At 35.6% G+C, this 17792-nt stretch overlaps 1 protein-coding gene across 1 annotated transcript in view; it reads right to left on the bottom strand.

Moving 5' to 3' along the window:
* The window catches only part of LOC139145493 (serine/threonine-protein phosphatase 6 regulatory ankyrin repeat subunit B-like), a 102818-nt gene that overhangs the window by 72163 nt on the left and 12863 nt on the right, over positions 1–17792 (bottom strand). The window contains exons 5-8 of the mRNA XM_070716706.1: positions 14655–14768; positions 9017–9124; positions 8461–8559; positions 3116–3241 (exon numbers count right to left, since the gene is read on the bottom strand). Of these exons, the coding sequence (XP_070572807.1) occupies positions 3116–3241; positions 8461–8559; positions 9017–9124; positions 14655–14768 (447 nt within the window). The remainder of the gene's footprint in view (positions 1–3115; positions 3242–8460; positions 8560–9016; positions 9125–14654; positions 14769–17792) is intronic.

Genomic DNA, 17792 nt, shown 5'->3' with positions numbered 1-17792 from the left:
GATAAGGCTTCACCTGTCCTCATTACAGCAGATCAGGACACAAATTATAAGCAAGAAGTGAGCAGATAGGTTACGTGGTTTGATGATACTTTCTTAATGAAAGAAAACAAAAAAGTAAAATTGATTTTGGGAAAAACTAATATCAGTCCACCTCCGTTAAAATTCAAGTGAAGGGAGGTCGAAAGGATAAGCAGTTATAATATTTTGGAAACTTTGATTCTTACAAACACGGTTTCTTGTGATGACCGGCCAAATTAATATGTCAAATCGTAAATGTCAACAAAGATTTTTTCCTGCGTAAATCAGTTGCACACATGAGATAAATCGTATTATCGAAGCGTAAGCAGCTAGGAATATTCCAGGCATACCATTGCCTAGATTTGATGACATGTACACGAAATCAATGAAAAAAAAACTAGGACTATGTCTGACAAAGCTCATCCACTGCATAGAATTTTTATTAAAATGAGGTCTGGTCCACATATCACTCAATTTGGTGCGGCACGAACGGGTTTAAAACTACTTTTGTGCCCTTAGCAGTTAGGATTCCTAAGGTGAAAATCGCATCGTAGAGACGTCTAATGTCACACTTATTTCGAATTTCATGAAGAAAGTACCACCAGAAAATGACCGGCCTAACTGGCTGTTTTGTATTCATAAATTAGTGTGATGGCAGGCTAGCCTATGACGTCGGAGTGTCAAGTACGGTTTCCCTCAGTTACTGAGAGGAGAAGTTCATGAAGGCGCTAATTGGTCCTCGTTAATAGGGATTAGCTGATACACAAAACCTTGTTCTAGATCAATTGCGCTCTTTTTTACACTCGCCTGTTCCTTTCCATGATGGGGACTCTGGAAAACTACCCAGAGATTCGTAAATGTAAGATTTTTTTCTAGTAGTAATTCCTGTTTCAACAAAAAACCCAGTACTTGTTAAAACGTTTTGCCTGTTTTAGATTAGCCAGAATACGAAGCCTTCCTACTGATCCCGGCAGTTTGTATGCGGTGTTCTCTCAAAGGGTTTTGACCGTATCAAGCCAGACACCGTTTCATTTTTGCTGATATCTGATCAATCAACCTGACAACATATCCGATATCCTATCGAAACCCCAGTTACTCAAGTTTTTTACGTCCGTCCTTGCTTCTTTATCCGTACGTCAGTGTCTTTTGTACTAAACAATGTAATATCATATCACGCAGTTACCTCAATGATCGCATTTTAATTGTGCAGTCAGTGTTCGCATTTTCAAAGCCTGCTCTATTTGAGCGATTGACACAGTGACTTGCCCTTTCAAAAATGTGAATTAGAAATCGACTGATGCAAAATAGTCGACGTAGAGCAAAGCCGGCGTGAAAAGAACTGACAACGCTGTCCGGTGCGACAGGCTTATGATTAGCTGACCACAAGTAAAACTGACAGTTACGGCTACTTATTAAAGTTGACCGAAGTTTTGGCTGTTTCACCTTTGCGAATTGAAATATCTTCTGATGTAACAATATTGCCAGCATTGACAAGCGGCGATGTAACTGAGCAGTCACGATCCCTATCCGATGTCCCCCGACGTTTGAATCGTGTCTATCCGAGTATACCTAGTACCTATGGGTAACGGAGCATTGCCGAGCAATGCCGAAGATCACTGAGTAACGTTCCCGGTATGTCAAGGCTGCATAATCACGGAAAAAAAAAGGCTGGCGTTGAAAACATTTTTTCTTGCAGCGTTGTCGGACTAGATCCTGTTCGTCGGCATGCCATAGAGTTTTGAGCAAAGGAATGTTGAGTTTTTTTTTAGTCATGACGTCAACGTTGTTACAAATTTTCAACACGATCTTGTCGTCGCTCAACCTACAATTACCTCGTCACACGTGCCCTCAAAGAAAAAGGAATCGGCCAATCGAAAGAAACAAGTCCAGCAGTCGAAGACTATATCTTGGGTGACTGAATGGCTATGTCGCTTTCGGATAGAGTGACAGTTTTTTATTCTCACCTTTGCAGCAAAGCTGAGCGCGTCACGGCAAATCCTTTGTATGCATATCAAATAAGCTGGTTACCCTGTAATTTCACGGGTTGAAAGATTCTTTGGCCGGACACTTCCTCGTGGCGTTACTTGCATGAAAAGTTATAGATTTTTGCTTTTCACATTGTTCCTGTCGCCACTAGATCAATTTCGATATCTTACTTTGAAACGTTACTTTTTGGTGATACAGACTGTCAGTCTGAAGGACTAAGCCGACTGCAATTGCAGTCATATATATAAATAAAGCTTTCTCGAGATCCTGCTCGATTCCCAACGGTCGAAACTGACGTGTGGTATGCAGTGACCGATTTCTTTAACAGACTGCCTGACTGACAAACATTAAATCCAAACATTAAATCACAGTCTCTCCTCCCACTTTGATTGAATGTTTTAATTTCAGAAGCATGTATCTTTCACCCCATATAGCCGTTTCTTTGACTCTAGGGTACACGAAACAGGCCTACATAAACTTACAGCATTAGTGCAAAATACAGTAGGAATCAGTCCTCGATACACTCTCTAAGATAGTGCAATCATGGAGGTAATGGTACAACCATGTCCTGTAAATCGCAAAAAATCACACGCGCAGATACCGATACCTTATATTAGCATGTTACACAATTAGTTAGTGACTTTTGCTAGCAATACTTTGCTTTTACAAATACAAAGTTTCAACGAAATAAGATGTTATAAACGGATTAAGGGTATTTGATTCAACGCTACCGACGTGGCCCATGCCGATGCATGTTTAGCTTGACCACGGTGGCTCAGGGAATTTAAGCCATATCGTTTACGCCGGCCTATGAAGCGGATAAGCTGACGGTTAAGTAATTTGTCGCAAGGTAAACAACCGACGGTTCTCTTCCGGTCAAGTCGGATCAGCCATGAACCGGTGACAAACGGATGATAAACCGCTGGTAAACCAGAAGTGTAAACGGCTGATTTCATGCAGGGGTCGCGTATATACCATTGTCAAAGTTGTCTTGAAAATTATACCAATATCATCACCATAATTGCAGGGGAAGCCTGTTGCTGTATAAAAATATAACAGTTGCAATTAAGCTTTTTTGTCAAGAGTAAGGATAAACCTGAAACTCAATTACCTCATTCATCCCATCAATGCCGTCTCCAAACGTCTTCAAGAAATCAACAAACTCAATGTCTTCATACTTTGCTGCTGCAACGTACAGAGGTCTGTGCATTCTTGTGAACATTTCTTTCTCACATATCTACAATTAAGGAAACACGTCAGCCTTTCATCTTAAAACGATTTTTGTGTAAAAAGTAAATACTTGAGCTGTTACAAATGCATTGAAATTTCCAAGACATTAATTCGAAACTTGCAAGTATCTGAGTGAATCGACCTTGCTTCTATGTCTACCCCGTAATCTTTATTTGTGTTAGATTTTCCCCTATGTATTTATTTTTAATAAGTAATGATAGCGTTCTCGTACAAAGCATCAGCTGTATACCTGAATTAGAACCAGACAGTCAATGTGAAACGTAAAATACTAAATTGAACTAACCTCGTCGTTCGATACAAAGTTTGCATCATTTTCGAGTAGTACTTTCACAAGCTTTGTATTTTCCTTCTTTACCGCGTAGAAAAGAGGTGTTTGATGATTCTGTAGAGGTAAGATCAAAGAAAACGAAATACCCTCCTTACTTTGCTAAGCTAAGAAAACAAAATGCTCTAGTAAAGGGTAAACACCATGCTTGTGTCTCGAATGATAAAACTCTCGAAGATAGCGAGTTTGATACATTGCACTCATCATCATGATATACCAGACAAACCTTATGGGTGATAGCATAAACCTATATATATATATTTGACGGGCAGAATAATTTTATAGCGGTCCTCATCTAACGTGTAAAAATACATTATTAACAGCAAAACAGAGGTATCTTAAGTAATAAGGAAACTTTACGTCATCCATGATGTTGATATCGGCTCCAAGATGTATACATAGTTGAAGATATTTTGGATCTTCCTTTAAAGCCATTAAATGAAGCGTTCGGGCACCAAGACACCAATCCTGTGTAATGAACATTAGACATATATAAGAATTACATATATTTTGTATATGTTATGAAACATGTAGATTGTAGCTTATATGTAGTTGGTTCTGAAAAAGCCGGCAATGAAAATTGCGACAGTACATACGTTTTTTTGTACAGTTTTGCGTAATGCAGAAAGAAAAGAACATACCTCTTGCACAGTAGTAACCTTTTCATCGATTTTTTCCCCTGCTTTAACAAGTGTTTCAGCTACATTTGTTTGGTAATTATCCACAGCCCAGTGTAACATTGTACTCTGTGTGAAGTTTGCAAGATTATTTGAGAAGATGTACAAATATATAAATTCAGACACTGCATTTTTACTATGATTTTAAGATCTTAATGTTCATTTAATTGGAAGGTGATAAGTATTTCTAGACCTTTATCACAAATTTACGCTTAAAATGAACCAGATATAAACTGAAAATGCTAACGCGTTTCATATATATTGCATTATATGTAAATTTGAACCTTTGCCACATGTTTGCAACTTCATTGAAAGTAATATGATCAGTATGTTGAACACTATTCACTGCCGATTACTTCTAAAAGTTCATTAAGTATAGAAATATGTTATTAGCTAAGATAAAAATATTAAAGATCTTTGACTTCTGTCATTGTATCACCACTTTATACAGCAACTGTAATTACCTTTGGCCAAGTCCTTCAAGCCATATATGCCGAACTGTGAAAGCTCATTAGATATGCAAATTATAAATTTATAGCCGATATGAAAACATGAAATGACTTTCGATATTGTTTTAACCAGGTATAATCATCAATGTACATAGCATGTTTTGCCAACTTTGATCAAGTAAATCCTATGATATATCCGTAATTAGAAAAGATCATTGAATATGCAAATTAGGAATTGGCTGAAGAAAAAATGCTTAATGACTTTCAATAATGTTGTATCATAGTATCTTCATGTATATAGCAAGGTTCATCTACTTTGGTCCGGTCAATTCAGATATATATCCCTTATTAGCTAAGTTCATTAAATATGTAAATTAGGGATTGGCTGAAGTAAAAACAGCTTAATGACTTTCAATAATGTTGTATCATAGTATCTTCAATATATGAAGCAAGTTTTGTCAACTTTGGTCAAGTCTATTCAGATATATATCCCTAATAGGAAAGTTCATTAAATATGCAAATTACGAATTGCTGAAGAGAAATGCTTAATGACTTTCAATAATATTGTATTATAGTGTCATTGATGTACATAGCAAGTTTCATCAATTTTGATCAAGTCAGTTCAGATATATATCCCTAATTATGAAAATTCATTTAATATGGAATTAGGGATCGGCTGAATTAAAAATGTCTTTCGACTCTCAATAATGTTATATCACAGTATCGTTGATGTATACAGCAAGTTTCAACCACTAAAATCAAGTTAATTCAGATATATATCCCTAATTAGAAAAGTTCATGAAATGTGCAAATTCGGAATTGGCTTATTCAGAAGTAAAAATGCTTTCGATAATGTTAAATCATAGTATCTTCAATATATGTAACAAGTATTGTCAACTTTGGTCCGGTCAATTTAGATATATATCCCTAATTAGGAAAGTTCATTAAATATGCAAATTACAAATTGGCTAAAGAGAAATGCTTAATGACTTTGAATAATATTGTATTATAGTGTCATTAATGTACATAGCAAGTTTCATCAATTTTGATCAAGGCAGTTCAGATATATATCCCTAATTAGAAAATTCATTTAATATGGAAATTAGGAATTGGCTGAATTAAAAATGTCTTTTGACTCTGAATAATGTTATATCACAGTATCGTTGATGTATACAGCAAGTTTCAACCATTAAAATCAAGTTAATTCAGATATATATCCCTAATAAGCAAGTTCATGAAATGTGCAAATTCGGAATTGGCTGATTCAGAAGAAAAATGCTTAATGACTTTCAATAATGTTGTATCATGGTATCTTCAATATATGTAGCAAGTTTTGTCAACTTTGGTCCGGTCAATTCAGATATATCCCTTATTAGCAAAGTTCATTAAATGTGCAATAGACATCAAATCAGGTCCAATAATAGTTATCATTCAGGTAAACAGTGAAATTTACCAGGTCCAAGGAACATATAGATGATGACAAAGGCAATGAGGCCATCTTGAACACGAAAGTGTGGTGGTACCAGGTGTCCGGAATAGGTAAGCGTACCCTGCCAGCTAGCCGCACCCGTCAAGATTGACCCAAAGCGACAATTCATTGTTATTGGTGAATTCACCAAATCGGAATTGGCTGAAAAAATGCTAAATGACTTTCAATAATGTTGTATCATAGTATCTTCAATATATCTAGAAAGTTTTATCACTTTTGGTCAAGTCAATTCAGATATATATCCCTAATTAGGAAAGTTCATTAAATATGCAAATTAGCAACTATCTTTTATATCACCCCTTAATGGTTTCCACTGCTGATATATCTTGGTGTGATCAACATTTGTAGCAAATCTCATCAAATTGTGTGCAGTCGTTTTTAATGTATATCCGTTATATCTAAAATCATTAATTATGCAAATGAGCAAAAAGTATGCAAGCCATACCCACCAAAAACTAACCAGTTTTTGCCATTTGCTAACTGAATCTATTTAGCAGATTTGATTCTGATCTGATCAGCCGTTTTTGAGATACCCGACCAACAGACAGACAGACAGACAGACAGACAGACACACGGACACACAGACAGACAGACATGACTGCGACATATGCTCAGTATGTGAAACACGTGAGCAAAAAATACTTAATGACTTTCAATGCTGTATCATAGTATCTCTAATGTACATAGCTAGTTTTGTCAACTTTGGTCTAGTCAATACAGATAAATCTCCCTAATTAGGAAAGTTCATTATATATGCAAATTAGGAATTGGCTGTTGTAAAACAGTTCATGACTTTTAATAATGTTGTTTTATAGTACTTCAATATATGTTGCAATATTCATCAACTTCGGTCGAATCAATTCAGCTCTATATCCCAATTAGTGAAGTTCATTAAAAATGTAAATAAGGATTGGCTGAAGTAAAACTGCTTAATGATTTTCAATAATATTATATCATAGTATCTTCAATGTACATAGCAAGTTTCATCAATTTTGGTAAAGTCCATTGAGATTTAATATCTAATTAGGAAAGTTTATTAAATATGCAAATAAGTATTTGGCTGAAGTAAAAATACTTAATGACTTTCAACAATGTTATATCATAGTATCTTTAATGTACATAGCAAGTTTTATCACTTTTGGTCTAGTCAATTCAAATCAATATCCCTACTTTCCAAAGTTCAATTAATATGCAAATTAGAGTTTGATGAAGTAAAAATGCTTAATGACTTTCAATAATGTTAAATCATAGTATCTTCAATATACATACCAAGTTTTGTCAATTTTGGTCTAGTCAATTCAAATAAATATCCCTAATTTCAAAAGTTCATTAATATGCAAATTAAGAGTTTGATGAAGTAAAAATGCTTAATGACTTTCAATAATATTAAATCATAGTATCTTCAATATACATACCAAGTTTTGTCAATTTTGATCAAGTCAAATCAGATATATCTTCCTAATTAGGAAAGTTCATTAATTATGAAAATTATCCATTATCTTTTATGTCACCCCTTAATATCTTTCACAGCTGATATATCATGGTGAGATCAACATTTGTAGCAATCCTCATCAAATTGTGGTGCAGTCGTTGTCAATATATATCCGTTTTTTCTAAAATCATTAATTATGCATGTGCAAAAAGTAAGCAAGTCACACCACCAAAAACTAATCAGTTCTTGCCATTTGCAAACTAAATCTGTGTACCAGATTTTATTCTGATCTGATGAGCCGTTTTTGAGATATTGAGTACACAGACAGACAGACAGACAGACAGACAGACAGACAGACACACAGACATACAGACATCGCTGCGACATATGCCCACGTGTGTCAACACGTAAGCAAAAAATAATTGACAAAGGATTCCACCACCTAACTTGCCCACCAACTTAACTTGACCATTAAATATCTGAACTTACGTTATTTTCTTCATGTAAGTCTTTTGTTTCATGTTTCATTAGTACTTTACTATATCCAGGTGTTTTTCTTCCGCAGCAAAAAAGAGAGCAGTATATCCGTCCTAGAGAGATTAAACAGAAAGCATAATCGTAGTAAGGTTTAAGTTCAAAGTATGTTGGTGTGTTAAATCGGTATGCCATTTATATAGGTCGCAGTAAACGTTAAGAGAGGTTTATAATATTTACCTGAGATAACAATGTCATTATATCAAATGGATCTGATAATTTACAAACAGAATATTCCTTGTGTTACTTATTCTTGACCTTTATTCAAAAGATAACAAACTTGAGTGTAGTATATTTACCTTAGAGTACACATTCACATCAGCCTCATAGTGTAGAAGTATTTCTATCGCCGCCTCATCGCCATTTTCAGCAAAATGATGAAAAAGGGTCTTGCCATCCTGTATAAATTCAGGTTAAAGATTATAATTTTTACAAGTATGCAGGATATTGAAGCATATATCAAAACACACAGTTTTTTTAGTGAAGAAATCATAAGTATTGTTTTATAGGTACATATATAGACACATAAATGGCGTTAACCATTATTATACCTTGCAGTGGTTCAACATACATTTTCAAGGTATACCAACAACACAAGTCCATTACTAATTTCAACTTCTAAAAAACGTGAATATTCTATCCCTCAGAGGCCTATTGATACATTCCAAATTAAAATAATATAATTTACATCATCAGTCATCAAATCAAAAATACAGGAAAAATCAATTGACGAGTGAAAAGACGATAGATATGCATTGACAGATTAGTAAGACGTGATTGTGAAAGATTTTACAATGATACTCAATGTTCACCATAGTCTGGTGATTGTCAAGAGTGTGTTTTATAACATCTTACCCTTTTCAACTCATTTATATTCACGCCAGCCTCAAGGAGGTCTTCAGTCATTTGTTTATCATGATTTGCTACAACCCACAACAGTTGGGAAACATTAGATGTGTCATCCTGAAAAAACACAGTCTTGGCTTATTTGGGATGTATATCTGTTAGTCAATGAAAGCATAATGCAGGACGCCCAATTCTTATCATTTGCTTCTAACAAATGACAGGATCATTCCATTGTATACTATGTGCAGTTGAACATCATCAGCTAAACTCTAATTTCTAAGTTCGACTTTGCCTAGGTATTATTTCGCACTTCTACGTCCCTGTCTATGAAAGTTAATATGTGCCTTCGTTAAATACATTTTGCATAATATCTGACAGCGGATTCAACAAAAATGATAATATTTGCAAGTAATGCATTCCGGCGCAGTTTCACTAAATGTTTTGACCGTATTACACATATTTAGATCTTACCACGTCTTTACACACTTTGCCATTTTCCATAAGCAGTAGTCTCATACATTGGATGTCTCGCTTCTTAAGTGCAGAAAAAACAGGGGTGTTTCACCGAGCTAAAAATAATACATTAAACATTAGCATCTCCTTTCTCCTCAACTGAACACTGATTGCCATCCTCTAAACACAATACAATAACTTTTGGTATTTAGAAATATTTTAAAAGTAACCTGTAGTGTTATGGTGAAAAAGAAAAGTAAATAAGGCAAATACAGAGCGACATCATGGCAAAGATTATGCTGAAGATGTGTCTATGTTTTCGAAAAAACAGTGACTAATGCTGGCGAAAATCGTCTGAATTTTACTGAAGTGGCACGTGTAGAGAGGAACCAAAATACAGGCTATCTGAATAATAATCTTGCTTGAATTCAGGAAAATATTTTTCAATTGACGTAAAAACTGATTGTTTAAGACATGTATGATGTGTCTAGTGATTAAAAAAGACGAAAGAATAGAAACATGATCCTACCTTATTTTCTATGTTAACATCGACACACTTCTTAGTCAAGATATTGATAACTTCTTTGTTGGATTTATAGACAGCATGATGAAGAGCTGTATTGCATCCTATCTCACATGTGAATGCCAAAGAAAAGACTTGCATAATTTAAATTGTCATAAAAAAAACGCACAAAAATAAACGTAAAATAATATTTGTTTGTCATTTTGTATTTGGTATGAATATATAAATTTCCATTAAACCTAGGGAAAAAAGGTTGTAAATGTTTAGCTTACAATGCTTGATATACAACAATATACACACATATACCGACTCTCTATATCTGTCTAATACATTAAAGTGTATATCTAACCTAGTTTTTGTTTGTCTGATCTTTATCGAATCGAATAAACCAATATTCGTTATTTCGAGAAATCCATTACGTTCTCGTGGTAACTTTGTCTTAATAGTGTCTTTCTCTGTCAAAGTAGTGGAAAATCCACCCTGTCTGGAAATTATTGAGTTCATTTTCATGACGTTTTGGTTACGTGGCGAGATGTCAGATGTGGCTAACATGTGTGAGCAATCCACGGAGAGCAATAGTCAACAGAGTGGGTACCAACTTCGAGAAGATCCCAGATAGTTCGCTATGATGAATAGATGCGCGGTTTTGGAGTGCAAAAACACAAACCTTGATGGTTTTAGTCTATATATTTGCCGTCAATTTGGTGGGACCTAGAAATATTTCCATGAGAGCATGGCAGAGTTGTGTGCCAGCAGCCGATCCCACACCGGCCGAGTGAACAGCTGTGTACTGTACAGCCTACAGTAATATGCCTGTACACGGAGCCGGCTGACCCACCATGATATTCTATGAATGAGACTCAACTTCAACTGCCTTTTGTAAATTATAGCTCCCTGAGCTGTACTACTTGATAAATTGCACTTTATTATGACGCCTAAAATACTACAGCTGTTAATCTGTTCATCAACCGGACTGAGACGTCCGTGGGAGTGGGAGTCTATAGGGACTGTGCCGAAGCATTGCATTAGGAGTGATACGTTTTGAATGGGGTCGAATATCAGGCTCGCCGGCTCAGTTAATTGCGCTGTGTAAACTTTGCAGTTTTCCAGGCTTTCTAAGCAGTCGTCTGCTAGTTGCATCATTAATTAAATAACTCCAGTACGTCAAATATATAGAACCAAGTAAGGACGAGTTCATCATTTGACAAGGTCAGAGTGCATCATGCAATAAGGTCCCGATTTGACAACCGGCAATTTTCAATCAACCTTCCGATGGACTGCATCTTGACAGTTTCAGGGTTGGAACCCTCTTCAGTTCGTATGCTTAGTTAGACAAGAAAAAAATTCCTAAGTTCAAATCATGCTCTAAAATATCCTGTTCCATTAGAAATATCAACGATGGGATTAGCCAATATATCGGCGATAAATCAAAACATGGATTGGCGGCTATATTGGCTCCAAAAATGTCCATATATTGTCGAGTCTGATTAGACCAGCCCCAAGTTTGTGGGTATATAAATATCAAAACAGAATAAACTGAAGGAATTTGAATAAAATCAATCAACTCTCACGTTTGTGATGAGATGACATTGTAGCAACGTACCCTGGTAAGCTCATGTTTCGATGGGGAGGGGGTGGTCAACGCGATGGCCTTGGCCAGCTGTAACTGACGCTGCGCGCCGAGAAAAAAAGGTCAAGCAACCGGGGTCAGCTTTGCATCTCAGGCGTTTATTTGATATATATGTACTCCAGGAAATCACAGGATCGATTCCGCAGGCAGTAAGGCCTGATATAATTAATATTCTGCTCTAATATCTTTTGTAAAGAACAGGGAAGTAGGTCGAAAAATTTTCTGAATTTCCTGTGAAGGTGTGGATTGTTTACGTTGACATACTCGACTATATAGAGGCCGGCTGGTCTGGAGACATTTTACGCTGAGTGAACTGAGGCACAAAATCTACGCTCACAAAATTTCCGCTGGAATCTTTTTCAACTGTAACACTAGACTCCTTAACTGGATACCCTATAAATCAATCATACCAAACAATATTCTATATCAGGAGTGACTGTCACTCTTCATATTATGAATGAACTTGAGATGGATGTCATTCTGCAATGGTGTGTATAGCTACTCCGTTCTACACTCACGAACGCCTCTTATGACGTCACAGAAATGAACGCGTTCCTCATGGACGTTTTTTCAACAAGCCCCAATATTTTTCATTTGTCCCAATTATATGTCAACAGGAAAAAGGAAAAAATACCACCATTTAGCTTGCAAATAGTATATTATTTATTGACAAAAAATTAAAAAGAATGCTTTCTATGTGAGATATACTCTTTAACTTTACACGTACCTATATTTATAAAATGCACAGTACAGTGAATATTTGGTTTGCAAAAATCTGCATTGCATATATTATTGTTCTGCATAGTTATACGCTATGTATATCAACGTGATTGTTATGTTCAATATACAAAGATATGTAATGTATACATCTAATTTGTGTTCGATATGTGTAAATATACTAAAAGTATATCAGGCATTTAGACCAGTTCTTACCCCTTTTTAATTCGATGATTTTGGAGAAGCTAAGCACGACAACCTTTTCTTAATCAGTCACTACAAAGACTCAAAACGGGAAAATGAGAAAATGAGTTTTCATGACTCATACAGAGCTGCTATATGGTCTTCAAACAAATTGACCGTTAATTGTTACTTTTGCGAACATTTACCTACTTAGATTTCAAATATATACACAACTTACAAGGTGAACCCTGTTAACAAGAATTGTAATGAGCAAAATTGAATTTTGATCTCCTGATTTAAAAGATAAAATGTAGAACCGACCTTATCTTTGATATTTTTGTTCGATCCTGCATCTATGAGAATGTCCACAGCTTTAGAAAATCATTCGCTGCAGCTTCATGAATGACAGCCAGACCACGCTGTAAAAGTTAAAACTATGCTGAATGGTACATTTTAGAAACTTCTGCTTAGGAATATGCCATATACTTATACAAAAAGACAACTGAGTTGTGCTTGGTATATTCAGAACTTTACCGCTAACGTATCAATGCATTAAATCTGACGTTTACTATTTTATAAGCTAACGTAAACGCGCCTTATCCCCTTCCTGTCCCGTTGAATTAGCCGGCTTAAATTTCCTAGGGGTGCGACCGACAGAAACGTACTATCATGAATCTCACACTGACGGTTACAGGCCGTGTACGTCGAATCTACAGATACTGCCAAATGCACGTTTCAGCAGGATGATTTGTTGCAATCTTCAACTTTAATACGTACATTATGAGCAACGTTGACTTTTATGGTTGAATGGGCTGAAGCTAGAAAGAAAATAGGCTATATGGGTCTCGAGCAGGGTTACTCAACTACGTCGAAGTTGCTAACGAGTGACGTCATTCGACAGACGGGGCAACGGTCACAAACCATGTGACCATATATCACGCTCGTTACTGATACTTGTCCTCTTTTGTCATCAAAGTAAATAATCGCTCAAAAGGGTGACAGTTTTTTATTCCCCCCTTTGCAGCAAAGCTGAGCGCGTCACGGCAAATCCTTGCATAAATGAATATCAATCAAGCTGTTTACCCTGTAATTTCACGGGTTGAAAGATTCTCTGGCAGGACACTTCTTCGTGCGTTACTGGCATGAAAAGTTATTGATTTTTGCTTTTCACATTGCTACTGTCGCTACTAGATCATTATCGATATCTTACTTTGAAACGTCACTTTTTGGTGATACAGACTGTCAGTCTGAAGGACTAAGCCGACTGCAATTGCGGCCATATATATAAATAAAGCTTTCTCGAGATCCCGCTCGATTCCCAACGGTCGAAACCCGACGTTTGGTATGCAGTGTCGATTTCTTTAACAGACTGCCTGACTGACAAACATTAAATCACAGTCCTCCTCCCACTGTGATTGAATGTTTGTAATTTCAGAAGCATTGTGTGTTTCACCCCATATAGCCGTTTCTTTGACTGTAGGGTACTCGAAACAGGCCTATATAAACTTACAGCATTAGTGCAATATACAGTAGGAATAAGTTCTTGGTACACTCTCTAAGATAGTGCAATCATGGAGGTAAAGTAAACTATGTCCTGTATATCGCAAAAAATCACACGCGCAGATACCGATACCTTAGCATGTTACACAAATAGTTAGTAACGATTGCTAGCAAGTACTTCGCTTTTACAAATACAAAGTTTCAACGAATTAAGATCTTGTAAACGGGTTAAGATTATTTGATTCAACGCTACCGACGTGGCCCATACCGATGCATAAGTTTAGCTTGACCACGGCGGCTCAGGGACATTTAAGCCATGTCGTTTACGCCGGCCAATAAAGCGGAAAAGCTGACGCTTAAGTAACGTCTCGCAAGGTGAACAACCGACGGTTCTCTTCAGGTCAAGTCGGATCAGCCATGAAACGGTGACAAACAAGTGATTAACTGTTGCTAAACCAGAAGTTTAAACGGCTGATTTCATGCAGGGGACGCATACCATGTCAAAGTTGTCTTGAAAATTATACAAAAATCATCTCCATAATTGCTAGAAAAGCCTGTTGCTGTATAAAATATTATAGTTGCAATTAAGCTTTTTTGACAAGAGTTAAGATTAACCTGAAACTCAATTACCTCATTCATACCATCAATCCGTCTCCAAACGTCTTCAAGAAATCAACAAACTCAATGTCTTCATACTTTGCTGCTGCAACGTACAGAGGTCTGTGCATTCTTGTGAACATTTCTTTCTCACATATCTACAATTAAAGGAAACACGGTCAGCCTTTCATCTTAAAAGCGATTTTTGTGTAAAAAGTAAATACTTGAGCTGTTACAAATGCATTGAAATTTCCCAAAGACATTAATTCGAACTTGCAAGTATCTGAGTGAATCGACCTTGCTTCCATGTCTGCCTCGCAATCTTTATTTTTGTTAGATTTCCCCTATGTATTTATTTTTAATAAGTAATGACAGCGTTGTCGTACAAAGCATCAGCTGTATACCTGAATTAGAACTATCAATCAATGTGAAAGGTTAATACTAATTTAACTAACCTCATCATTCGATACAAAGTTTGCACCATTTTCGAGTAGTACTTTCACAAGCTTTGTATTTTTCTTCTTTACTGCGTAGAAAAGAGGGTTTGGTGATTCTGTAGAGGTAAGATCAAACGAAACAAATACCCTCCTTACTTTGCTAAGCTAAGAATACAAAATGCTCTAGTAAAGTGTAAACACTATGCTTGTGTCTGGAATAATAAAAACTCTCGGAGATAGCGAGTTTGATACATTGTACTCATCATCATGATATACCAGATAAATCTTATGGGTTATAGCATATATATATATAATATATATATATATATATATATATATATATATTATATATATATATATATATATTATATATATATATATATTTGACGGGCAGAATAATTTTATAGCGGTTCTCATCCAACGTGTAAAAATACAATATATTACCATGCCCTGCCCGTCGCATTTTGATTTATCGAGCCTAACACGTGAGTGACCAAAAATACGCAGTAATGGTTTGATTTACATGCCGTGAATATGAATAATAAGATTAACAACTCAAAGTATCGTAACTTTATTGCTCAAACGTAAATTATAACCAATCACAAAAAAAATGGAGCACTTGTATGTCAAGTTGAGATACTGTTTTCTGAAAACATTTCTGAATTTGCCAATTTTTTATAGCGCGCTTGACAGTGCGTCGCGTATTGCTCAGTTTCTGGGGTCCAGTTGTCGTTCGCTCCTGAAATTTTCGTGAATTTTAATAATAATAATAATAATAATAAAGTACATTTGTAGTGCGCCTAATCTCTTACAGAGCTCTAGGCGCAATAGTGACAATACAATATAACAGAGGAAATGTTGAACCACCGGGACTGGAGACTACGTAAACGAAAAAGGTTAAACTACTGTTTAAAGAGAAAAGTCTTGAGGGAACGGCGGAAGGAAAGGGTAGAGTTGGAGTGGCGAAGGTCAGAAGGATGTTTTTTCCATAATGCAGGGCCAATTTTGACGGTTTTCTTGGGTTCGCTGATAATATAATGGAAATAACAGACTCCGCTCTGACCAGTAACGTTTATTTGTGGGCGCGGGCTCAAGGAAAGCCAAATTAATGGTCTTGGCAAGCCTCGCACGTTCATTTTTTTCTCTCCTCTTGCCCTTGCCCACAAATAAACATAATGATCAGCGCGTCGCCCGTTATTTCTATATTATTAACCGCAAAACAGACGTATCTATATTGTAGTATGGAAACTTTACGTCATCCATGATGTTGATACTGGCATCAAGATTGATACATAGTTGAAAGATTTTGGATCTTCCTTTAAAGCCATTAAATGAAGCGTTCGGGCACCAAGAAACCAATCCTGTGTAATGAACATCATACATATACAAGTATTATATATTTATATGTGTTATTAAACATGTCGATTATAGCTTATATGAAGTTTGTTCTGAACAAGCCAGCAAAGAAATTTGCGACAGCACATATTTTTTTTGGGTACAGTTTTGCGTAATGCGGAAAAAAGAACGTACCTCATGCACAGCAGTAACCTTTTCATCGATTTTTTCCCCGCCTTTACAAGTGTTTCAGCTACATTTGGATGGTAGTTGTCCACAGCCCAGTGTAACATTGTACTCTGTGTGAAGATTGCAAGATATTTGAGAAGATGTACCAATATATACATTCAGACACTGCAATTTAACTATGATTTTAAGATCTTAATGTTAATTTAATCGGACGGTGAATAAGTAGTTTAAGACTTTATCACAAATTTACGCTTTAAATGAAAAAAAATAATTAACAAACAATTCACCAACTTAACTTGACCACCAACTTACTTGACTATTAAATATCTTAACTTACGTTATTTTCTTTATGTAAGTTTATTGTTTCATGTTTCATTAGTAACTTTACTATATCCAGGTGTTTTTCTTCCGCAGCAAAAAAGAGAGCAGTATATCCGTCCTAGAGAGATTAAACAGAAAGATAATCGTAGTAAGGTTTAAATTCAAAGTATGTTGGTGTGTTAAATCGGTATGCCATTTATATAGGTCATAGTAAACTTTAAAACAGGTTTATTATACCTTATTATACTTTAGATAAAAAAATATCATTATATCAAATGGATCTGATGATTTAAAAACAGAACATTCAATGTGTTACTTATCTTGACCTTTATTCAAAAAATAACAAACTTGAGTGTAGTATATTACCTTAGAGTACACATTCACATTCGCCTTATTGTGTAGAAGTATTTCTATGGCCGCCTCATCGCCATTTTCAGCAAAATGATGAAAAAGGGTCTTGCCATCCTGTATAATTTAGTTTAAGATAATGATTTTACAAGTATGCAAGATATTGAAGCATATATCAAAACATGCAGTTCTTTGAAGTGAAGAAATAATAAGTATTGTTTTAGAGGTAGAGATATATATATATATATATATATATATATATATATATATATATATATATATATATATATATATATATATATATATATATTTATCATATACATAGACCCAGTTATCCCTATAGTATGACGTCACACTATAGGTATATGACTACAATGAATCCATATTCCACATGTGGTGGATACGGGGCCCGGACTACTTTTAAAACGTAAACGAACACGTAAACAGCTGTTCAGTTCAGAACTTATTTTCAAATCCCTGAATGCAAAAGTGGGAGGGTAATGAAACATTAGCAAATATGGAGTATTAAAATATATGTGTAGAACACAAAAT

Source organism: Ptychodera flava, chromosome 1, assembly GCF_041260155.1.
Source record: "Ptychodera flava strain L36383 chromosome 1, AS_Pfla_20210202, whole genome shotgun sequence".
In the NCBI taxonomy this organism is placed as follows: Eukaryota; Metazoa; Hemichordata; class Enteropneusta; family Ptychoderidae; genus Ptychodera; species Ptychodera flava.
The sequence above is the reverse complement of the archived record's forward strand: the minus strand, read 5'-3'. Positions and strand labels throughout refer to the sequence as shown.